Here is a 25,634-nt window from a genome sequence, read left to right as displayed (position 1 = left end):
AAATTTGGAGGAATGATCATAGCATTCTCATCGGTTTCTTGGAAACCTGTTAAGTTAAAAACTGGTATGGCGTCTCTGCCTGCAGCTGCAGTCGAGGCGTTATCCTCGTCTTTCATTTTAATGAAAGTTTGCAGTTTGTTTCAAGGAAACAAAGATAAGGTGCACAATATTTTGGAACACTGTATCCTTCAACATTAGACAAACCAAAAAGCCAATACAGAGGATTTTCGTCCTACTCAGCTGTGGCGGATATGTATCCCTACCCACTCCAGATGTCTATTGGAGTATTATGAGTAGGGGGTATCTGAGAAAAGCACAACTGAGTTACTTCAGTATCTAGCGTTAAATTAGTGCCTTACCAAACGTTGGGCGCCATGTAGTGTAGTTCCAATATCCCTAACAGGCTCTGCGCATTGGAATATTATACACTATAGATTTGACATAGAACTGAGATCAGTTTGTCTCTATCGAGTACATTAAACTTAATTGTGTGTGCCAGCTAACTCAGAGGTCACTAGAAACGTTCTCGAATAAACAGGAAGGGATTAGTCTCTGACAACTGTGTAAACATGACATCTTTGTTTCCCTCAGAGTCGGAATAATATCTTCAGAGTCGTGGAAACAATAGATAACTATTTCACTCAGTCAATAGAGCATGCTTCCTTTCTACAGATTTGCACAGAAATAGAGAAACTGGCATTTTCAATAAAAAGGGTTAATTGAACAGTCTTCTTTCTCATGCAGAAGATATGACCTGCTACAATCGTTAGATAGAATGCGAAGTATAATGCATACAGTGCAAAAAGTAATATAAAATAATACTGTAATAGCATTGTCTGTTGCTCTGACATACATACAAATACATACATAAATAGCATCAGCTGAAATACTCAACTGGTGCTTCTAAAATACGCCTACCCAGTGTACCTAACCTAAGTTTAGTATGAGGGAAGAAGTAGGTGCTGGTTTAGCATTGGTTTAGTTTTGCCAAGAATTGCAAACAGTAATATAAAACAATACCGTATTGTCTGTTGCTATGACATATATACAAATACATACATAAATAACACAGGCTAAAATACTCAACTGGTGCTTCTTTTAGTTTTTCCAAGAATTGCCAAAGGTTCTAATCAGCTCCATACCTTAGAATGAGAGAGGTTGGTATCTCTTTCCCGGGACTTGATTTCCCAACACCCTGCAAGGGGAGTCAGAAACACTGGAGCTGGATTCTCGGCAGGAGGATGACAGCTTCTAGTCAGTAAGTCATCTGGGGAGTTGGCTTCCTTAGGCACTTGCTGTAGCGAGCTGCAAGTCGTGCAAGTAGGTACTCGAACTGCATCTAACCACACCGTGCTTTGCCATAGCAAGTGAAGGTATATTTATACCTTGAAGGTGTTTAGGAATGTCAGTATTGACGTAAAAGTCGGGCATATGAACATCATGAATAAACCCCTAAGGAATAGATGTTCATGCAAAATAAATGAGTTCTTGGAGAAATCAATATCCAAGCAAGGGGAAGTCCCTAACGGCTTAGGAGTCTGGTTTTCCAATAAGTCGTTGTGACATAGATGAACGGATGTAGCTAGCCATGCCTGTATTTGGGTAGCATGGGCTATGCATAAAAAAAAGACTGGATTTCTATGCTTACATAAGGGGAATGTGAATTATACCTATATAAGGGCATGAATCGGGAAATTCATACGGAATCTAAAATCGAACACAACATACCAACTAAGATGATTAATGAGATTCCATGTAATAAAAAACTAACTCTCTGTTTTCATTAAGAGGAATAACAATCCACCCTCAAATGCCTACTGACATTAACATATGCTTTTCACAAATAATATGTCAGATCTCCTGCGTTTTTCGTACGTTTCTTAATAAAGATATTGGTTTTATCACTGGCTTGCCACCAAAACCAACATAACCCCCTGGTACTGAGTGCAAGCTTTCCCCAAGGCAACCATCTGGCATACATTCATAAAAGTAAACATTTTCTACAACAATACTGTAGGCAAAGCAAAATGCTATATCTCCCAAGAGAGAATATTAAGGATTATTGTAGTGCACATCTTCTATCCCCAGAATTTGTTCTGGTAGATCACCAATACCATAACCTTTGCCTACATCAGTAATCTATGAAATTCTTTGTAACAATGTGCCTGCCTACAGGTTTTACAAAAGGGGGTGATGGACGGAGCGCTTGAGCAAATCAAACACTCACCCGAGTCAACTGATCTGGGTTTAATCCATCACCATTCTTTTGCTCACTCAGCCACCCCAGTTCAGACATGGCCATATGCAAATCAGTCTGACCCCGTGCCTCATGGGAACAGTCCAAAAAGGGGGTGGTGATGAACCGAGTGTCTGAATTAAGCAGACCACTCTTACCCAGTACAAAGATCAGGGCTTGATCCATCACCGTTTTTTAGCTCACGGCACCATCCCAGCTCAGAACTTGGCTATATGCAAATTAGTCTGACCCTGGCCCAGTGCATCATGGGAACAGGGCAGACCAAACTACCAAGCCAATTCTTATACTGGGAAGGAAACAAGCTACCAGGTGAAGAATTGGCTTGGTAGTTTAGTCTGCCCTGTTCCCATGATGCACTGGGCCAGGGACAGACTGATTTGCATATAGCCAGGTTCTGAGCTGGGATGGTGCAGTGAGATAAATAACGGTGATGGATCAAGCCCTGATCTTTGGACTGGGTAAGAGTGGTCTGCTTAATTCAGACACTCTGTTCATCACCACCCCCTTTTCTGAATCGTTTTTGGCCACTATAGGTGTGGCAGGGTATACTCAGACATGAGTCCCTTTCTCACTGCACCATCAGGATTCAAGCAAGCCGGGCCGAAGAAGGCTGAAATGCCAGAAACCGGTCCCCGGTAGCTTGTCTCCTTTCTGGTGAAGAATTGGCTTGGTAGTTTAGTCTGCCCTGTTCCCATGATGCACTGGGCCAGGGACAGACTGATTTGCATATAGCCAGGTTCTGAGCTGGGATGGTGCAGTGAGATAAATAACGGTGATGGATCAAGCCCTGATCTTTGGACTGGGTAAGAGTGGTCTGCTTAATTCAGACACTCTGTTCATCACCACCCCCTTTTCTGAATCGTTTTTGGCCACTATAGGTGTGGCAGGGTATACTCAGACATGAGTCCCTTTCTCACTGCACCATCAGGATTCAAGCAAGCCGGGCCGAAGAAGGCTGAAATGCCAGAAACCGGTCCCCGGTAGCTTGTCTCCTTTCTGGTGAAGAATTGGCTTGGTAGTTTAGTTTGCCCTGTTCCCATGATGCACTGGGCCAGGGACAGACTGATTTGCATATAGCCAGGTTCTGAGCTGGGATGGTGCAGTGAGATAAATAACGGTGATGGATCAAGCCCTGATCTTTGGACTGGGTAAGAGTGGTCTGCTTAATTCAGACACTCTGTTCATCACCACCCCCTTTTCAATCGTTTTTGGCCACTATAGGTGTGGCAGGGTATACTCAGACATGAGTCCCTTTCTCACTGCACCATCAGGATTCAAGCAAGCCGGACCGAAGAAGGCTGAAATGCCAGAAACTGGTCCCCGGTAGCTTGTCTCCTTTCTGGTGAAGAATTGGCTTGGTAGTTTAGTCTGCCCTGTTCCCATGATGCACTGGGCCAGGGACAGACTGATTTGCATATAGCCAGGTTCTGAGCTGGGATGGTGCAGTGAGATAAATAACGGTGATGGATCAAGCCCTGATCTTTGGACTGGGTAAGAGTGGTCTGCTTAATTCAGACACTCTGTTCATCACCACCCCCTTTTCTGAATCATGGGAACAGTCCAGCCCGAACTAGCACAGACTAATAACAATTCATCCGTAAAATCCTATTATTTTTAGCACATACTTTTCACAATAAATAGGTCGGGCCTACAAGCTTTATCATAACGTTTCATCATAAACAGTTCAAACCACTTAAATCTGGCAGGCCTTTCCCTGGAACTAATGAAGCTTTTACCCTTTAACATTGGCTTTACACTCTACCCAACACCTGTCTATATATGTGCACATAAACTGGCAACCATCATACAATTACTGCAAATATGTGGAAAGATACTGTGTGCTAAACAATATATCACCACTCTGCAAAACTCTTGCCTTCCTCAGTAATCTGTGAGATTCCATGCACTCTCTATAGGCTTTGACATAGAGTAATAACAATTCATATCAATGCCCATCCACTTTCACAAATACTTTTCACAATAAACACATCTTACCTAGTGCCTTTATCATACCATTCAATAATAAACAGAACAGGCCTCTACCCATAATCATTGCCTTGCCACCATAACTAACTCAGTCCTTAACTTTGCCGCAAGTAAAAAAGTGCAACGAATGCAGGCTTTTTTGTGGAAGCACATACATTTGGCCCAATCAAATCCTTTTGCCTAGTGGGACCAACATGAGAGTGGAGCCTAAGCCCCTCTCTCAGTAGGGCAAGGAAAGCTCTTTTTTAATGATCACATAAGGTCTAGTGACAGTTGCACTGTCAAGCCAAAATTAAAAATCCATTTACATTAATGCCTGCCCTCATTGCATCAGTGCTGCTGCCAGACAAAAACACATTACATTAGCGAGTTATCTAAGATTCTGTAATATGCATTACAATGTGCTGTGTGTACTCCTGAAAGTTCAAGCTCAGGCAGCTGTATAAATAAACAAAATGGTCACTGCTGCGTGAAGGCCAAGCCCTTTTATGTGGAATCACACAAATATGCCCAAACAAAAGTACTCCTATCTCACAACATGTGGAAGAAGCCACAGCCGCTCTACTTTTGTTTCCCATGAAATTGTCGGCCATCAACTGTGCTGTCAAGCCAGTTCATTAAAAGAAAATAAAGTATGCTAAACGGTTATTGATTAGGAAGATAACCTACACCCTGAGAGACGTAGGGCAGGAATGGAAGTTAAAACTTCTTCTTGTACAAAAAAGGAAAGTGTCAGTTAATGGTCATTTCAAGCTGCGGTAGACTACGTGTAAAGGCCTGGGTGTCCAGAACAGTAACAAGAACAAGCATTTTCAATGCAATCAGTCTCGCCTTTGGGACCTCTTATGAGTTTACCTATGCAGCACATTATTGTGCGTACAGCAACATTTACTGTTGAAAATGTCACTTTCTCTGACGTAGTGTATACTTTGAGGTGCAGCCAAATCACAGCCTTAATTAACAGAGTAGATTCCAACAATGTGTAAGTAAAAACAGTGACAAACAGGTCCTAATGTTTAACTCAGTTTCACACAGTTCTTGAAGTGGAAGGAAAGAAGTCGGACGTCTTTAAAAAGGGCAAGGCTAATGAAACGCACCTAAAAATGCTATGTGGCATATGTAATTAAGTGAATGTCTTAAAACACATGAATTAAAATCCCTTGGGCCCGATTCACAGAACTAACTTAAGACAAAATCCTAAATTTACTACCATTTTCATATTCACAGAAGGCACTTACTCATTTTGGTATTCACAGAAGGCACTTACTCATTTTGGTATTCACAGAAGTTAGGACTCCTAACTTTAGGACTCCTAAATGCATTCTGAGAATACCGAAAGTCTTAAAATTAGGATTTTCTCAGTTTAGGAGTCCTAAAGTTAGGACTCCTAACTTTACTACTACTAAATTGAGAAAAATCCCAATTTTAATACTTTCGTTCTTCACATAAGGCATTTAGCCCTCCTACAGTTAGGAGTCCTAAATTTACTACTACTAAACTGAGAAAAAATCCTAATTTTAAGACTTTCGGTATTCACCGAAGGAGTCCTAAAGTTAGGACTGCTAACTTCTGTGAATACCGAAATGAGTAAGTGCCTTCTGTGAATATCGAAATGGTAGTAAGTTTAGGATTTTGTCTTAAATTAGTTCTGTGAATCAGGCCCTTTGAGTTGTAATGTTGGGCCTTAGGCCCACATAATAATGTGGGTATGCTAACTGGCCACGAGCACGTGCACTCGGGCTCTTTTATTGATGGGGCCGATCTCTCGTGGCACTCATGATGGATGGGCGTGGGGGTGCAGTGTGATCAGCCCTCGAAGGAGTGGCTGGGTTGACAGCTTCCTGCGGGACACTAGAACGTGTCTCGCTGGACATAAAATGAGTCACACAACGGTCCACCTGAACATTATTTGGGTGCCTCCAAACATGTCATACAACAACAAACATATGCCTACAATAAAATACTATTATCAGTTTGCCAGTGCTTGTTAGCCCAATCAAATAAATGAATGTTTAAACAATGAAAATATAAAACAGAGCTAAACATTACTAAGGTCCGTGGAAAGGGTAGTGGTTTTGAATGCGTCTCCCTCTCAACAGCTTTCCACTGCAGTCTCTCCCTGTTCAGACACTCAACCCCTTCTTCTTCCCACATACTTCAGAAATCCTCCATCTACATATCTCAAATGCCATCACGTTCCTCATCAGCTAATACTTTCTTACTCTCCTTCATGATCAGTTTCATGTCCTAAACTTTACTCAACCCCTCAACGCACACACAAACAACCCACCCACTCATCTGTCTGCACTATGCTTTCTTTTAGAACAATGCTGTAGATTCTCACTCAGCTGTGGACCTCCTTCACGCATTTTCCCACAATGACTATTGTCATATATGGGACCAGCACTTTGTTACTTTTTGGGGGGCCGCTCGTAGCTGACCAGTGCTATCGTGACTCTGCCGTGTTTTGCCAGCAAACTCTGCCGTGAGGAAAGGAGAAAACCAGCGCCAGGACAAAGTGAGGCTGTCCAGACCGGGGCCGGGACTGCGAGACCCAGGGTTCCGCGCAGGATCATAGGAGCGCACCTGGGTCTCTTCCCGCACCTGCTCCTCCCCCTATAAAGACACACCTTCGCCGCATAGCGGGACGCGTGTGCGGGACGCCGGACGAAGCCCGGACAAAGGGCGGACAGTCTTAGACAGTCCGAGACAGGTAGAGACTGGACTGGGCACGCTATACTGTCCACACTGGTAAAAAGTCTCCTGGCTAAAGTAAGACCATCTATACTTTGTCTTATGTACATCGCATTATTGTCTACATTTCCCCTTTTTATTCCCGGTGCATTACTTGTTTGTAACTGCCTTGTCTAAAAATCTGTGCTTCTAACACTTTCATCCAGGATGCCGAAAAAGAACACTACTGTTGTAGAAAACACTATGGATAACTACATGGTTCATGTAGTAAGTAAGATCAACAGTGACAGAAGACAGTCATTGGGTTTAAGCCAATCTCCTATTTTACACCCCATGAGTCCTCCACCTAACTCCTCATGGGTAGAAATTATATCTCAGGAAGTAGGAAACCAATTCCCAGACACTGAAATACATGACAGTGAGTCCCAAAATCATAGCGCTCTCCTAGAGCCTGATAAAGACTCAGCCCATGTCATCGACACTGCGTCCCAGCTTGATGATGATGTTGTACAGGATTCCTCCATACACTTGGATACACAGGCAGACAGCGCAGTTGAAGATCCCCCAGCCCCAGTGCCTTCTGCACGGCGATTAGGAAATGTAGAAAGACGGTTAGAAATCGAGGAGGGAGGAAGAGGGTTGCAACACTTCCAAAAATCAGGGACAAGAGCACGGGAAAAGCGGACGATAGTACTAAACAGATAGCTGATGATGATTTACTATGTAGGATAGCGGATATGATTGATAGCAAACTCAAGGCTTTTATTAAGCCGTTGGTGTCCAGACTTGACAAGCTCTGCACTGATGTGAAGAAAGTGGGTATGACCCAGAAAATGCTAACGGACGAGTTAACAAACTTGTCAAATATAGTTACCAACTTAGCCAACATTACTAAAGAGCCCATTACGACTGGGATAGAGGGAAGTGTGACTGTAGCACAGTCCGAGTCACCTAGAGATATATCAGAAACACACAATAACCCTTTATTGTCAAGTGAAGACCCACCTCCAGTTTCAGCTGAAATAGCAAGAAATAATGAAAAAGACCCCCTACATTTTCTTGAAGAAGCCGCACCGCTAGTCTTGGTACTTGCAAATGTTCCATCACTGGCTATTGGCCAGATAGAAACCCCCACTTCACTGACAAGTAAGGCCCTCCATTGGCTGTCTGGCAACATGTTGATGGCCCCCCAAGGGAAACAGCAGCTAGCAGGGGAGGTCAAGTCAGCGAGAAGGGTACCCTGCATAGGACAAAACCCGAAAAAGTTTACTGGTGATTGCGTATTTCTTAATTTTACAGCTGCAGATACATTGCCAAATATCCTACAAAATATATTTCCCCCTCAGCTCAGGAAAGGTACCATTGTCCCTCTTACTTTAGAATTTTTTGGCAAAAAACAACGCAGCATGATTTACGCTAAGATAAATCATGCCCCCTTAAGATTAACCGGGAACGATACACTAAATAGCTGGGGCATAGCTGCGCTGGACAACAGGTGGGGACACAGCTTAGATAGGTGGGAAAGGCCCCAATTGACATATCATCACGAATACCAATATCCAACCCACTTTAACAATCAGTATAATATCCCCACTTCAAACAGGTTCAACGCCCTTTATGGATAGGGAGGATTGGATGGGGTAGAATGACTGCCTGATACACCCCTTTCCCCTAGCCTTGGCAATTTTAGACATCAGGGTGTAGAACCAGGATATGAGAATTATTCAATCGTGATGAACGGACTTACCCATGATTTATCTGCCTTGCCAGCCTAGAGAAATTGCTCTACTAATCCACCAGATATATATAATTCCCTAACTAATGACACAACACATAATTCTGCGGTGGGACAGGTGGACAGACAATTAAGTGAAATACAAGCTATTCCACCTGTAAAAACGAACAAAGATATAAATACCGAAACTTCCAACCCACCATTACTTTGTAATAAAAGTCTGATATCTTGGAATATTGCAGGGCTTTATAATAAGTCCAATGACGACGGCTGGTTGTCTTTTGTTAAACAATATGCAATAATTTGCCTACAGGAAACATGGGTGGTAGGGAAAAATGTACACATTGAGGGCTACCAGAGTTTTTTCACCTCGGCAGAACCCTCACCTAGTGGTAGAGCAAAAGGGGGTTTGGCAATTTATGTCAATCTGGCTCTTAAATGTTCCAAATCAGAATTTCACTCTGGTAATCGAAATATTCAGGTTTTGGAGTTGAAGAGGGGTAACACCACTTATGCTCTGATTAATTTTTACAATGCAACCAATCACTTGGGCGATTGTAATATTCAATTTTCATGTGACCTTTTGAGAAAAAATGCTGAGAGATTGTCCCGTCAGTTATTACTAGTTGGTGACTTCAATACTCATCCATGTGGAAACCCCGGAGAGACAGTCATTAACCATTTAGGATGTAATGACCTGGAAGGTTTCCACTTTGACCACTCGCGGCGTGGAACAGATCTGAACTCACTAATGAATGAAAACAACTTAATCTCTGCAATGTCAACAGTGGCGGACCAAACTCTCTTTTCTACCCCTACGTTCAAAGGTCACATTACTGGATCATACATAGACCATATTTTACTATCTGCCGACCTTGCTAATACTGTCCTGAATTTCCAAATCCAAATGAGTATTTATAGTGATCACAATCCTATATGTATTACAATGGGTGGGGGAATTTTTGAACAGCGAAAGCCACGAGTGGATTGTGGGTCCACAAAACATTCAAATGGGAAGCGTCGCCTAAAATGGTCAATGGTGAACCATGAAAATCTGTATAAATCTATTAATAACATCTGTAATTCTGAATTTTTATTATGTACATCACCTGTATCAACACCACAACAAATTCCGGCATCCTTTGAGGGAGTTGCAAAAAAAATAGGATCATTACTAACGGTGACAACCAGAGGGAATATAAATAACAACCCGAAATGGTTTGATAAAGATTGTTCCAAGGTTAGCCGTGAGCTTAAGGTGGCATTGAAAACCAAACCCAGAGACCAGGCACTAATAAAAGCTGCGCGTGCCAGGTATAAAAAGGCCCTCGCAACCCGTAAAAAAGAGGTTAAAAAAAATGTATGGGAGTCTTTACTAGATCCTGAAATATTAAGAAATAGTGCAAAATTTTGGGACACCATAAACAAACCCCTTTTTGATAACCCAACTGACTCCTCAATGGGCACAAATATCGCAGAAGAAGAGTGGGTTAATTACTTCAGTTCTATTTTTAAAAGTAATGAGCTACAGGCGGAATACACTTACATTGTATCAAAGGAAAAACCATTGCTCTTCACAATAAACGAGGTCGAAAAGGGAATCGAAGGGCTCACCAGTAACAAGGCTCCGGGACCGGATAATCTCCCACTCGACCTTTTTAAATTCTGCAGTTCACTATGGGCACCAGTACTTACCTCAGTAATTAATGCAGCTGTGGTTTCTGGTTGCCCCAAGTCTTAGGGGGGTATCTACTATCGTACCCGTGTTCAAGAAAGGGGACCGTAATAGCCCCCTCTGCTACAGGCCAATATCCCTAATTAACTCTATTGTTAAAGTAGCGGGGGTGTAATTTTAAAAAAAGGGGAGCGGTAATCAGGGCAAATGCTGCTATACTTAATTTTGCGAGAAAAATGGGCAACAGCCCAGTGGCAGCATTACTCCAACTCTACCAGGCCAAGAGTGTTGCCATAGCGTCCTATGGTAGTGAGTTATGGGGACATGTCCCATTAGGGGCACTCAAGACTGTAGAAAATAACTTTCTCAAAAAGATATTAAGGGTCCCTGTTGGAACAGCAAACTTTTCCATACACGAGGAGCTAGGAGTACCATTCCTATGTGACAAAATAGCAGTAAAACCCTTAGTATGCTGGCTACAATGCTGGACAAATAGTGATGTCTCCCTTACCCAGCTAATACTGAGGGAAGCACTAACATGGGAAAACAGATTTAAGGTCCCCTGGCTAAGATATCTAGACAACTGTTTTATTGAAATTGGGCGCCCTGAACTTTTTTCAAACCCGAACTCCATCACGAAACAGGATGTTATGTCTGTGAAGAAGGCCTTTATTACTCTACGCTATCTAGACAGGGAGGCCGGTGAAATAATGAAGGGAAGCATACGTAAACATGTGACACTAAAAACAACCATATTCATGGAACATTGTGGAATATTTATGTGGGAATCTGTGCTGTAACCAGGAGACCTGGGCAGGTTCCTTAGCAACCACTCCATCTCTGTAAAAAGAACAGTTATAACAGCATCAATTACAAAAAAAAAAGTCTTCACCAACAAGTGGCTACATTCAGCATCTCAGGGGGTCTCTGGATGTGTACTTCCACCTGCTGGGTAATAGGTACCAAGAAACGTTGCCCATGTCATTCATTACTAGATCATTAATTATTTGAAGTCAGCACCTTCCTCAACATCTTATGGAATAAGTAACACTGACGGCCTTGGCCACTAGATGGCGATGCTTTACTTCAATAGGCCAGCAGAAAAAAATGCATAAGACCTCTCTGTTCAGCCCTCACCATACTCATATACAAAAAGCTTGGAAGAGTGCTTTTGTGTTTTTTCCGTTGCCTTTTGTTTTCTGTTGCCGACCCCAACTATAAAAAAAAAAAAAGATGGGAGAAGAGCACTTTTGTTTTCTGTTGCTGACGCCAACTTTAAGTGAACCAGACGGGAGAAGAGCGCTTATCTTTTCTGGACCAACTCCAACTATAATTTTTTTTTTTAAACATATGAGAGGAGGGAGAAGAGGCCATCAAAGTCTATAGCAGTGTGATGGCCAAACAAAATGTTCTCTTCGTGAAATCATTTAAACAAATGCACCAATAACAAGCCAGCATTTCTAAATGACACACATAACAACCAATGGCAATCAGTGGGTGTGGGAAAAGCCCATAGAAGAGATACAACAGGTCTTGCGCTGTCAAGGTGCGACCTAAAAATGACCCACTCACTCAGGGACAAATCTCCCAATGTGTCAGATTCACTTGTTCTTAGTTTTACAAAGGCAAACTTCCACTTTGTAAGATTGTTTTGATGATGCAAGAAACATAGTGACCTCTCAGCAAACATTCAGTACTTTCAGTGCAGCCATTGTGGTAGTGGTTCCTCTGAAGGCAAAGAGATCTCTGGCAGGGTGGCAAAAATCTCTAAATCTGGCTGGTGGTGGTCTGTTAGTGCGGAAATGTTATTAGCTTTGATCACCTGGCAGAGGGTGGTTCTCCCACAAGTCATTAGATCAGGCCCTAAGATATGTCACCAGTAGCCATTATACATTTTCTATTACAGGTGTCTAATTTTCTATTGATCATTGATCAAAATGTAGCTTTTTTACTGAGTCTCCCTTTGCCTTCAGTATTCTGGACACAAAGGGCCCGATTCACAAAAGTCTAACTTTATGACTTTTTGTATTCACAAAGAGCATTTACTACTCGTAAATGCCCTATGTGAATACTGAAAGTCGTAAAGTTCAACATTTGATATTTACAAAGGACATTTATGAGTAGTTAGACTTTTGGCTCACTTTACCTTTGTGAATCAAGCCTAAAATGGTTCCTTCATGAGTATACCAATATCAGCAGTGTTTGCGGCAATTACCAGACACAATGGCATCAACCACTCAGCAACCACTGCACACTCCTAAGTTGATAACTGGTCTGATTCAGAGTTTGGTGGACGAGTGTCTCCGTCACAAATGGGATGGGTCTCCCGCACGCCTTATTGCAAGTACATTATATGTAATAAGGCAGACAGCAAATATCCGTCAGGTTCACGACGGAAAACCCCATCTGCAAATTTCTAAATCAGGCCCTAAGTCGTGAATAATATTCACTGATCGTTGACTTCTAGCCTCATTGTTTGTGTCAATTACAATGTTATCATTTCTATGTCATCTCCTTTTTTAACATGTTTTTGTTCTGCTGCAACAACTGTGATGTTAACTGAAACATATTTCTCTTAGTTTCCACGGATTTCTAAGGAGTTGGATGCCCTGTGTGGAGTAAGGTAAGTTGCTTCCTTACAATTACATCTGCAGTAGCACTTCTAACTCTAACCGGACCCACTACGCGTTTAACCCGTTTGCCAAATCGAAATGTATTTCCCCTGATGAAGTGCGGACAGCACGAAATGCATTGGGCAATTGGTTGAATTTGTGGACAACAAAATTGTTTATTGGAATGACGTTGAACTTTCGCATAGCTGTGACGTAACAGCTCAATGTTGAGAAAAAGATTGATGGTAAATACACCAACTTCTCAAAAGGGGGGGGTCCAAGGGATATAGAGTTTAAAGACCCACACCTGGTTTTATCCCCAGCTCCAAATAGATATACACCATAAAAAACACAGGGGGTCTATTAGCTAACTATTAGAGCTATGCTATCATGACGGAGTCACCTAGATCTCAACGTGTGTGCAAAAGAATAAGGACAAAGTAAGAAAACAAGTAGATACAAAGGTGAAAAAGAGATCAATACATTATAGACTATTCATCAGTGGCTGACCAGTCCAAAAGAGTGATGTAGGGTTTCCATCAAAAAAGGCTTTTGTGATCAGTCATATCATCTGGCCAAACCCTGGAGTGTGAACAGCTAGTCCCCTGATCAATGAGACAGAACCACACAGTGTTGATATCTTAGGATTTGGTCCACCAGTACTGATGAAACATCCGCATTGACTGATCTATTGATGGTTTTGAAAAAGGTGCAACAAAACAGAAAATGTGACTTAAAATAGGATGGAATGTCCTCCTTTACGCAACTTTATTCTATGGACAAGACATGCCTCCTAATTAAAAACAGAACAGTGCAAGATGACAGTAACAAATATCTGTCTGTAAAGGGGCCAACATGTTTCTGCCTATTGGGTGTCTAATCCCACGGCATTCATCAGGGCCTCTGTTCTTATACTCGTTGCACTCTTACAAGTGAAAAAAGTTCACCTCCACCATAAGAAGAAATGGGAAAACTGAAAAGAGATGGTTCACTACGGTACAACCTGGAATAACCATATGTTGTCACCCTCCGACTCACACGTACTCTAGTGAATCCTGCGAAGGAAAACACATCAAACAATAACTTATATATCTGATTGTATCGGTTCTCAATACACCCTATCCACCCAACATTAATGTGTGAAAAAAGTAGTAAATTCAATGCTCACCCCGACTGATGGGTGAAGCTACCTCACCTCGCCTGGACACTGCGCAGGTATAGGAGGCACCGCACTGGTATAGGGAAGAAAGGAGGAAATGTTGCATAATAAAGCTAAAAACATATAAGCCTATCACTATGTGTCAAACTCCTTCCTGTATTGCCCTATTTCCCAGAGTTTAAAACTGAAGTAGGTCCATAGCAGCTCCAGTTGACCCAGCAAACTAGTGTCCTAACACTATTACCTCTGACAACTACTGGTCTAAATCCCAGCAAGATTCTAATCACAAGATGTATGGCTGAGATACCCGCCACCCCCTCTCAACACAATCCCCAAAGGAGGGAAACCGGAAACAGTTCTTGAAGTTTTTGGAAGTGGGAGGGAGTGACCCTCCCGGCCGTATTTATTAAAACAAAAAATTAAAACATTAAACATTTTCATATTAATGTACAATTTCATACCACATTGCGATGTTTGGCTAACCTTAACAGATTCTCTAATACAGAGGTTCTCCTAGCCAAACTAACATCCTACAAAACATTTACTTGAAATATTGAAATTGTACATCCTAACGTTTAAGGGCCAACGGCAAGGTCGTAACCGGTGTCAAGATCCCTAACCAGACATACCCCCCCCACTTGGGAGGGGCGACAGCACTGAGGCGTACTCAAGTGCAACTACTACCAATTTCCCTTGACTTGACGGGGGCACCTATCAACTCGACGCCAGTTAAAGGTCGTTCGAAGACTCGTGTGAGGTATCCAGAAGGTATCGTAGACCTCCCCCCAACCCCACACAACTTACCGCATCTGCCGTCGCAGATGTCACTGGCCCCGGGAAATTCCCCAGGAGGGGGCTGTAACCCCTCCTACACAGGAAGGGGCCTTGACCGCCTTTCCTCTTCTTTCGGCGACCCATCCTTAGAAGGGACCGCCTCCCCGTTGAGGGGCCAAAGGCCACCTCCCCCGAGCGCTCCCATCCGTGTTGGGTGACGCCCACTCATAGGGATCTTCCAATTAGTGCTCACCGATCATGACCTTACCGCCCGACCAAAATAAATACGACAATGCTAACTAAACGAAACTACATTGGCCACTATGACCGAAAACGCCTGTTTATAAATGGACCTTAAATCCGAATTTCTTTCATCACAAACTTGTAAAATTAGACCAATCTTTATTACACATTCAACATCAACACAACACCAACACAACCTGTAAACGAAAGAGAATTATCGATCAATTTTATTAACACAACTGGCTGTCCTCAGGGGCTGGTGGGTGGGTCAAAATTGGCTCTTCGTTCCGTCTCGAGCTCACGGGCAGCGAGGAGGTGCAGCTTCAGAGCACAGGAACAAGAGGATGTCTTCTGGTCTTGCGTCCCTTTTTATCCATCTTCAGGGCGGGCGTAAACCCGCCCCTGCCTGCCCCGAGGGCGTGGCCGGCCGCGTCAGTGTCTAGGCCAGCCCACTCTAGGGCGGGAAAAAGCGCGCCCCGGCTACGCCGCTTCGGGCATACCAGCCGAGACGCGCCTCCCGCCCAAAATGGCTTCCCGGGGGGATCGAGGCACTCTGCCATACGTTCGGGGGGACCGAGTGGTCGCCCCTTTCCATATGGCTGAGATACCCGCCACCCCCTCTCAACACAATCCCCAAAGGAGGGAAACCGGAAACAGTTCTTGAAGTTTTTGGAAGTGGGAGGGAGTGACCCTCCCGGCCGTATTTATTAAAACAAAAAATTAAAACATTAAACATTTTCATATTAATGTACAATTTCATACCACATTGCGATGTTTGGCTAACCTTAACAGATTCTCTAATACAGAGGTTCTCCTAGCCGAACTAACATCCTACAAAACATTTACTTGAAATATTGAAATTGTACATCCTAACGTTTAAGGGCCAACGGCAAGGTCGTAACCGGTGTCAAGATCCCTAACCAGACATACCCCCCCCACTTGGGAGGGGCGACAGCACTGAGGCGTACTCAAGTGCAACTACTACCAATTTCCCTTGACTTGACGGGGGCACCTATCAACTCGACGCCAGTTAAAGGTCATTCGAAGACTCGTGTGAGGTATCCAGAAGGTATCGTAGACCTCCCCCCAACCCCACACAACTTACCGCATCTGCCGTCGCAGATGTCACTGGCCCCGGGAAATTCCCCAGGAGGGGGCTGTAACCCCTCCTACACAGGAAGGGGCCTTGACCGCCTTTCCTCTTCTTTCGGCGACCCATCCTTAGAAGGGACCGCCTCCCCGTTGAGGGGCCAAAGGCCACCTCCCCCGAGCGCTCCCATCCGTGTTGGGTGACGCCCACTCATAGGGATCTTCCAATTAGTGCTCACCGATCATGACCTTACCGCCACAGGCCGGATAGTTGACCGGCTATCCGGACCCCCCACAAAACTCCTACCTAAAGGTCATGTTTCAACGATTTTAACCATGCTAAGAAGTCTCCTAAGAGTAACTCATTCCCCACCCAAGACAAATGCACCCCATCCCCCAAATACATACTGTCATCATTAATACAGCTATGAGAAATAGAATGCAATGTCCTGGAACGGAACAACCTACTCACTTTATTGTTAAGTTTTCTAACAGAATGGTTCAAAGCAGGAATAGAGATAGCCCCCCGCCACACCTTTCGTGGAATCAAATGGGACCATGCAATCGTGCACCCCGGAACTCTCCTCGCCAACCAACTTACAGTGGAAAGCATTGCCTCCAGGAGTAGTCGTCTACCGATGGTGACCAAATCGTTGCCCCCAACATGCACTATAACTATAGACGGCGGTGACCTTGTCCGCCCTAACAAACCCTCGAAAAATGTTTGAAACTGGTCAATACAGAGACCGCCCCTTCCGTAGAAGGACATCCTGTACCCGTATTCCCCAGCTACGTGAATCATGTCACCTGCTTTGAATACGTCTGCGGCACGCCTCACGTATGAGTGGCCCACGACCCACACCTCCTTTTTCACAGCCGGTGATGTCTGACCGCTGGCCCGGTGTAGGGTCGACTGCATAGTCCGCCCCGCCTCGTAGGCTTGCGTAACTGAAAACCAAACAAAAACAAGAAGCGTGAGTACATTATTACAGCTTCACAACATGTGCAACCGCACGTATCTCTTATAACAATTGGAGGACCAACGCCCCACTCGTTTCACTTGCTCAACATTAAGACCCCTGGCTGTAGCTTCCGTAGCAGCCCCTATCCGATAGGAATGGGTCCCAAATTCGCCCGGGTTCAAGCCCGCAGCGGCAATTGACATCGCAAGCACCCGCTGAAACTGAAATTTCGTCAGTGGGGTGGCGTCAGCGTGTCTTAACAAAGTCCCCCCCCATGATGCCACCCTTCGTGCTAGGTAATCCTCTAAACACTTTACCGGACACATGGAGGACCCAGGAATCCTGCGTATGATGACGCAGTCACCCATCCCGTCTTGATCAGTCTTGGACTTTACAAAGGAGACAGTCATTGTTTCTCCCCTAATCTGAACGTGTTCTTGGCACAAACCCCCTGCCACATCCAGTTTGTTCCTTGCAACTAGTTCGCTTACCCGCATTGCCCCGTGAAATGCTAGCGTAAAAGCGGCTCGGAACAGCACCGCCTCAAACTGAGATGAACATGTGGCCGGGAGTGTGGCCAACAACTGGGACAATCTATCCAAACCTATCGGGCGCCTTTCATCTACCCTGCGACCCTCAAGGCGTTGCCACCCACGCAGCGCTTTCTGTACAACGAAAGACGCTGTTGGGTCCTGGATAGCGTGTGCTCTGGCAACAAAGGAAATGGCAGCACGATGCCTCTGGGCCGTAGCCACCGATTTCCCCGCCCTACGTAAGGACATCAGGAAATTCACTACCCATTCCTCGTGACCCCAAAGCCGCTCTCTATCAGTCCCCAAAAAGGCTAAATAGGCCCGAAACGCCCCTTCGTATGCCTTCCTCGTCCTTGGTGCTAGACTCTCTCCCACGAGGTGACGAAGTTCGGGGCACCGAGAGACCAGAGAGCTTCGGGAAAGGGTGCCGGCTCTGGGTCCGCTGAGGGGAGGAAACCCGAAAAAGCCTGCATTTGAAAACGAGACAGTGCGTCAGCCGCCTGATTCATCACCCCTGGAACATGCTTTGCTCTGAATAGCACGTTCAATTGCATACACAGTAAAACAATTTCCTTAAGCAGTCTTAAAAGCAGTTTACAACGTGCTGCCTGACTATTGATACACTCGACCACGGTCATATTGTCAGACCAAAATATGACAGAGTGATCTTTGAACCCATCGGGCCATGTTCTCAAGGCCACCAAGATGGGAAACAGTTCCAGGAAAGCAATATTACCCGTCAGACCATTCTCATGCCACCATGTCGGCCATCTTTGTGCCGACCATTTTGTGCCGAAGATGGCGCCAAAACCTATGCTTCCTGCTGAATCTGTCCATAGCCCCAGCTCTTCAGAAGACACGGCTGGTTTATTCCAGACGATTCTACCATTGAAGTCCGCCAGAAATGCAATCCAAATACGCATGTCCTGGCGGATCTCGGCCGATAGTCTCGTGCGATGATGGCACTCTTTAAGGCCGACCATCCCTTGGGCAATTGAACGGGAAAAGGGGCGGGCCATTGGTATTACCCTCAGGGCAAAATTCAACTGTCCCACCAACTGCTGTAATTGTTGCAGCGTAACTTTCGATGCATTTATACACGCTTGCAGCGCAGCCCTGAACTTTAACACTTTCTCAGCTGGCAAACGGAAACAACCCTCAATGGAGTCCAACTCGATCCCCAGAAACTCGAGGCAAGTCGTAGGACCCACTGTTTTACCCGGCGCCAATGGCACACCAAACTGTTTCATTAACACACAAAATTCGGCCAAGGCCCGGCCACATTCAAGATCCCCGGCTGCCCCAAGAAACAGAAAATCATCAAGGTAGTGCATTACATATTGGAAACCTGTTTTCTTTGTGAAGACCCATTGTAGAAAACTACTGAATTTCTCGAAATAAGCACAGGATATAGAGCACCCCATTGGCATACACCTATCCATGTAATAACAACCCTGAAACATGAATCCTAGGAGACGCTGGTCGTCTGGGTGTACCGGGAGCAATCGGAACGCTGACTCGATATCTGACTTCGCCATCAGCGCCCCGGGCCCCAGGCGATTCAAAATGGCTACGGCCTCATCGAAGGATGCGTACCGCACCGAACACACTTCTGGATCGATTGCATCATTTACGGAAAGACCTTGTGGAGCTGATAAATTATGAATCGGTCGGAACTCACCGGGGTCTTTCTTGGGGACTACCCCTAAGGGAGAACAAACAAAATTCTGAACCGGAGGTATACTGAACGGGGCGGCGACCCGACCTCGTGCAACCTCTTTACGGATCTTATCCTGAACTACGGGCGTATGCTGCAGGACGGATAGTTGATTTTTGCACTTCCCCACACCCTGAAAGTCCCCTACCGGGATGCGGAAACCATACGAAAAACCGTTCCGCAGCACCCCAGCAGAAGTACGATCCGGGTATTCACTGAGCCAGGGAATCATCGCCAGGGTATCAATCGGGGTAGGTAAAGGCGCCCCTCGGACTATATTAGACCTGTTTGGCACCTCCTCTCCCCCCATTATCACCCGTTCTGGCTCTGCACGAGGACTCAGGATGGGACGACCCGCAACCACTACATTCATGTTTGAATTTACACGATCCCTGGGGTCTCGTACATTTACCTCTGTTGAAATTAAAGCAGAAACCCCTTTTTCCAGTATTGCCGGCAGGTTTAGAGTAATCGTCGGCACCCGTACCTGATCGAAGGGGCGTCCCCGCATATTGCCGGGAGGATTTGCCAACATTACTTCCCACCAACGGCATTTTCAACATTCCTGACTCCTTCATTTTATCCCAAGTCAAGGAATCATAACAATCCCAGGTTAAACTTTTATTATGCTCCTTTTCCTTTCTGAACAGATTATCGTAACAGAACCAATGATTACCCTGGTGCGATGTCGAGTACCCCATGATTCGTGATTGATAGATTGGGAACTCGGGAAGCAACTCAGGTCTACGTTCCCCCAAGATTGATGTAAAGATTCCCCAAGCATTGCCCCAATTGCCGATATTCTCATTCACTTTAAAGGCGGCCATTTTTGCGCGCCAAACACTCGGATGCATGAGATCCTTCTGACTCTTTACATGCTCTACCTCATAATGATCAACAAGCAATGAGAAAATGTTCACATACTCCCCCGCCCAAATCTTTTCCTTAATTGCCAAAGGAACATGTTGCCCCAACTTTTCTCTCCGAGAGGGTGTTGACTCATCCCTCGCAATCGGCAATGGCCGCTTACCTGCACCTGACGCTGCCTCTGTGGTCGCAATCGTCCCTGGTGTCTTGTCCCCTACTGCAGCCGGCACGGGCACCTTGGCTGCTTCCCGTTTCTCACGCAATTGCTTTATCAGCGCCTGCGCATCGACAGCTGTGGCGCCCTCGTTACCTTTACCCAACCACGCTGCCAATTGTGCTGCCAGCTCGGGCGGCATATCATCCTCGGACACGGGGGTAACCACAACGGGAATCGGATTCCCCTCCTCCGGCACGGGAGTTGGAGCCTCGAGCGGGGCACTGGGACCCGGGATGTCTTCACCCGCTGCCCCCCTCCTGGGCCTCTTGTTTTTCCCTCCCGGGGCTGCTCCCGCCAAAGGACGTTTTGGACCCCCTTTCTCGTTCTTGTCCACCCGCTTCTTTAGCTCGGACATCTCCTTCATGAGAACACGCAGCATCTGGTCAGTAGTCATGCGCTTTCCCACCTTCTTCGGCATTCTCCAACAAAGTAACTGTAAAACAAACGAGAACGATTAAAACGCTCAAAATTGGCTCTTCGTTCCGTCTCGAGCTCACGGGCAGCGAGGAGGTGCAGCTTCAGAGCACAGGAACAAGAGGATGTCTTCTGGTCTTGCGTCCCTTTTTATCCATCTTCAGGGCGGGCGTAAACCCGCCCCTGCCTGCCCCGAGGGCGTGGCCGGCCGCGTCAGTGTCTAGGCCAGCCCACTCTAGGGCGGGAAAAAGCGTGCCCCGGCTACGCCGCTTCGGGCATACCAGCCGAGACGCGCCTCCCGCCCAAAATGGCTTCCCGGGGGGATCGAGGCACTCTGCCATACGTTCGGGGGGACCGAGTGGTCGCCCCTTTCCATTATTTATTCATTTTGATACCAACTCTGTAGTATCTTGGCAGCAAATAGTCTCACTTACCTAACCGTCGGTACCTCAAGCTGTCATCTGAGGCTTGGGGGAGGCACCGACCTCAGTGTGGATTGAGTATAAATAGGCTATGGGGGGTAGTTTGTATGGTAACCTTCCGCCTAACTTGGATACTACATCTCAACCCAATAATCAATGTGACATGTCCTGTACTATATTGTTTGCCCCAAAACATAGAGGACAGTACCTTTTCCAGTGTTCAATACCCATTAATGATCAAATATTAAGTATATTCCACTGCGCACTACTTTGCGTTCGAAACCACGCTCCAAATCACGCGTGATCTCATGTAAAAACGACAAAACTGCATCATCGCGGCCATCTTAGTAGTCTTCCCGCGATCACTAGGAAATACCGCGTGATCGCGCGCGAAGATATCGTCACGGCAGCCATAATTGTAGTCCCGGCATCGGCGTCTTTCAAGATAGGCACAGTTACGCCGATATTAGGACAACAACAAAAGGGAAACAGTCTCCCTAAGTGTAAAATAAGTGTTAACCCCTCAGCTCTCCCTTAGTGGCAATAAATAGAGAAATAGAAGGACTAATGGGTATGGCATGATCTAGCGAGGTCTCCATGGTGGGAACTACTCAGTGACATCACTTCAGGGCAAACTGGTAGTCCAGCAATGTCGCGCATAGGCAAACTATATAGGATTACAAATGCAAAGTAGATGACTAATGGGCTAAACAGAATTGCACAGCCAATCTGTGTATTTTGACCTTACAGAGACCAATATTACTGTATATAGAGAATGATTTTCAAAAACCACTATGCCAATTTAATTCCAAGGTGGTAGTATTTTATGGCCAGTGGTCTTCGTGGTCATAGTGCAGTATCTATATGATTTAATAGTATATCAGAGCTGTCTCGCTCACATGTTGCACTAGGACTTCTATATCAGTGTGTAACGAGTCTCAACAACTCGCATTGGCTTGTCATGTGTCCATGTACCTATTGGTAACATTTGCAATGCCGTAGTAAGGAGTTACAGTAGAGTCCACGGAATATCATCGTTGAATCCCCTTTTGTCTGACTCCAGCTTATAAATCCATTGTTGTTCTTTTCTGAATAGGTATTGAGACACATCACTTATATGACTAGGTATATGCGGTTTCTCTAACACTGTCCATTGAAAATCAGTTTCGTGATGTGCCTGTTCTACAAAATGTCTGGTGAGTCTAGTATGACTTTTTTACATCGGAATGAACTCTTGTGTTCCAGTATTCTCGTGCGAACACGCCTAGTGGTCATTCCTACATATCGTGTAGAACACGAACAGGTCAGCATATAAATCAGGTTAGTGCTGTTGCAATTACTGAAGTTGTTCAGTTGCCAAGGTCTATTCGTACCTATGTCAATTTCCTTGGTGTGTCTCGGCTTGGGACATACCGAGCATGTGCCACATGGATGATGCCCTACCACCGGAGGGAGATCCCAAAGGGTTTCGCCAAGTTTTTTCGGAGTCTCTCTTGGTCGTGTATGAACCAGGCGATCACGAATACTGGTGGCCCTTTTGAATGCAAACAGAGGTTGTGCTATTTTGTCTTTACCATGATTCAAAAGACGCCAGTGTCTTTTAACTATCTTTTGTATTGCATTGCTTCTGGTATTGAAGGTACTCACAAACGTGAGTCTTTCCAATGGTAGTTTGACACATGGGGCTTCGAGGAGTGCCTCTCTGTTGTTGTTCAAAGCTCTTTTTCTCGATTGCTTGATGAGCCGTTTGGGATAATGTCTATATCTCAATTGTTGACCCAGGTTATCAGCATGTATCTCAAAGTCCTTTCTACTAGAACAATTCCTACGAACACGTAGGAATTGGCCATAAGGTAAATTTTGGCGCAGGGATTTAGGGTGATAACTCTCATACAGGAGAAGTGAGTTTCGCGCATTGGTTTCCTATAGAGTTCACTCTGCAGGCCTGCAGGAGTGGCATGGATAGATAAGTCCAGGAAAGCTATTCTATCTCTGTTGGCTTCCTTGGTGAATTTAAGGAACTGATTTTGGCTATTCAACCATTGATGGAATTGGTTGGCAGAGTCCAGTGATCCCCTCCACACCACCAAAACGTCATCAATATAACCCTTCCACCACCTGATAGAGGTGTGGAAGGGGTTGGTGGGGGTTAACACATATTGTTGTTCAAACTGGTGTACATAAAGGTTCGCCAGACTCGGCGCAAAAACGCTGCCCATACTGGTTCCAGAAATCTGGAGAAACAGCTTGTCTTCGTGTCTAAAAAAGTTCCTTTTCATGGCCAAAGTGGCTAAGGCCATTATGAAGGGTACAGGTGTAATTGTGTCCCCTATGCTATCCCTCAGGATGGATGTTACAACTTCTAAAGTCTCATCCTGAGGGATAGAGGTGTACAGAGATTCTACGTCTAGAGATACCAACAGGTCGCTCTCTATGTCAAAGTCTATTAGTGGTAGGACTCTAAGCACATCTTTAGTATCCTGCAAGTATGTTGGCATCTGTTGTACAATTGGCCGCAGGAAATGGTCAGCAAAAGTCGACAAAGGCTCCAATACTGACCCAATGCCAGATATAATAGGCCTTCCAGGAGGTGGCCTCTGTGGTTTGTGTACCTTTGGCAATAGGTAAAAGTAAGGTGTTATCGGATGTTTTGAGACCAGAAACATTGCTTCATTTTGAGTAATCCACCCCTCAGAGAGTGCCTCTTCAACTAGATGCTTTATCTCCCTAGTGATATCCTCTGTGGCGTCAGCAGTCAAAGGGGAATATGCTTGTGTGTTGTCTAGTTGTCTGTAACACTCCTTCTTGTAATCCGTAGTGTTCAATATAACTATAGAGCCACCCTTATCTGCGGGCTTTATAGTTATTGACTGATCCTCAGACAAAGTTTTCAGTATCAATTGTTCAATTGTCAATTGTCTGGTCTTGCCATTGTACCCCCGTGTTTTGTGCCGGTCTCCTTTTGCCTCTGGGTCGGCATTTTAAAGATAAGAACACTGAGGAAAGTCAGACGACAGTCACTAACACTGGATTAAAAAATAAATCCAAATTTCAACCACCTTTACACACTGTTCCGCCGCAGGTCCTAGCGTTTGAACAAGCTGTAGCCGACGATGTCACGGGACTATGGAATCAGAAGATCAGGTCATACAATAACCTGAGTAAGTCCGAACAATTGATACTGAAAACTTTGTCTGAGGATCAGTCAATAACTATAAAGCCCGCAGATAAGGGTGGCTCTATAGTTATATTGAACACTACGGATTACAAGAAGAAGTGTTACAGACAACTAGACAACACACAAGCATATTCCCCTTTGACTGCTGACCCCCACGGAGGATATCACTAGGGAGATAAAGCATCTAGTTGAAGAGGCACTCTCTGAGGGGTGGATTACTCAAAATGAAGCAATGTTTCTGGTCTCAAAACATCCGATAACACCTTACTTTTACCTATTGCCAAAGTTACACAAACCACAGAGGCCACCTCCAGGAATGCCTATTATATCTGGCATTGGGTCAGTATTGGAGCCTTTGTCGACTTTTGTTGACCATTTCCTGCGGCCAATTGTACAACAGATGCCAACATACTTGCAGGATACTAAAGATGTGCTTAGAGTCCTACCACTAATAGACTTTGACATAGAGAGAGACCTGTTGGTATCTCTAGACGTAGAATCTCTGTACACCTCTATCCCTCAGGATGAGACTTTAGAAGTTGTAACATCCATCCTGAGGGATAGCATAGGGGACACAATTGCACCTGTACCCTTCATAATGGCCTTAGCCACTTTGGCCATGAAAAGGAACTTTTTTAGACACGAAGACAAGCTGTTTCTCCAGATTTCTGGAACCAGTATGGGCAGCGTTTTTGCGCGGAGTCTGGCGAACCTTTATGTGCCCAAGTTTGAACAACAATATGTGTTAACCCCCACCAACCCCTTCCACACCTCTATCAGGTGGTGGAAGAGTTATATTGATGACGTTTTGGTGGTGTGGAGGGGATCACTGGACTCTGCCAACCAATTCCATCAATGGTTGAATAGCCAAAATCAGTTCCTGAAATTCACCATGGAAGCCAACAGAGATAGAATAGCTTTCCTGGAGCTATGTGATGACATATCGAACTTTTTCTACAAAAGATAGACGATATTTACATAGCCCTAAAGTCGCAGAGGAACTTGCTCAGTTCGGAGGACTCCTCGCAAATTACACGACTGGAAGCCTGGAATGAAGACTCCCCTCAGTCCCTTGAACACTTCCCGGCTCTTACGCTAGA

At 45.0% G+C, this 25,634-nt stretch overlaps 1 protein-coding gene across 1 annotated transcript in view; it reads left to right on the top strand.

The window, feature by feature from the left end:
• The window catches only part of LOC147747111 (vitamin D3 hydroxylase-associated protein-like), a 373,652-nt gene that overhangs the window by 287,400 nt on the left and 60,618 nt on the right, over positions 1–25,634 (top strand). The window contains exon 11 of the mRNA XM_086952362.1: positions 12,927–12,970. Coding sequence (XP_086808488.1) covers positions 12,927–12,970 — 44 coding nt within the window. The remainder of the gene's footprint in view (positions 1–12,926; positions 12,971–25,634) is intronic.

This window comes from Lissotriton vulgaris, chromosome 1_1, assembly GCF_964263255.1.
Source record: "Lissotriton vulgaris chromosome 1_1, aLisVul1.2, whole genome shotgun sequence".
In the NCBI taxonomy this organism is placed as follows: Eukaryota; Metazoa; Chordata; class Amphibia; order Caudata; family Salamandridae; genus Lissotriton; species Lissotriton vulgaris.
Note: the sequence above shows the minus strand (reverse complement) of the source record. Positions and strands in the feature narration are given on the sequence as shown.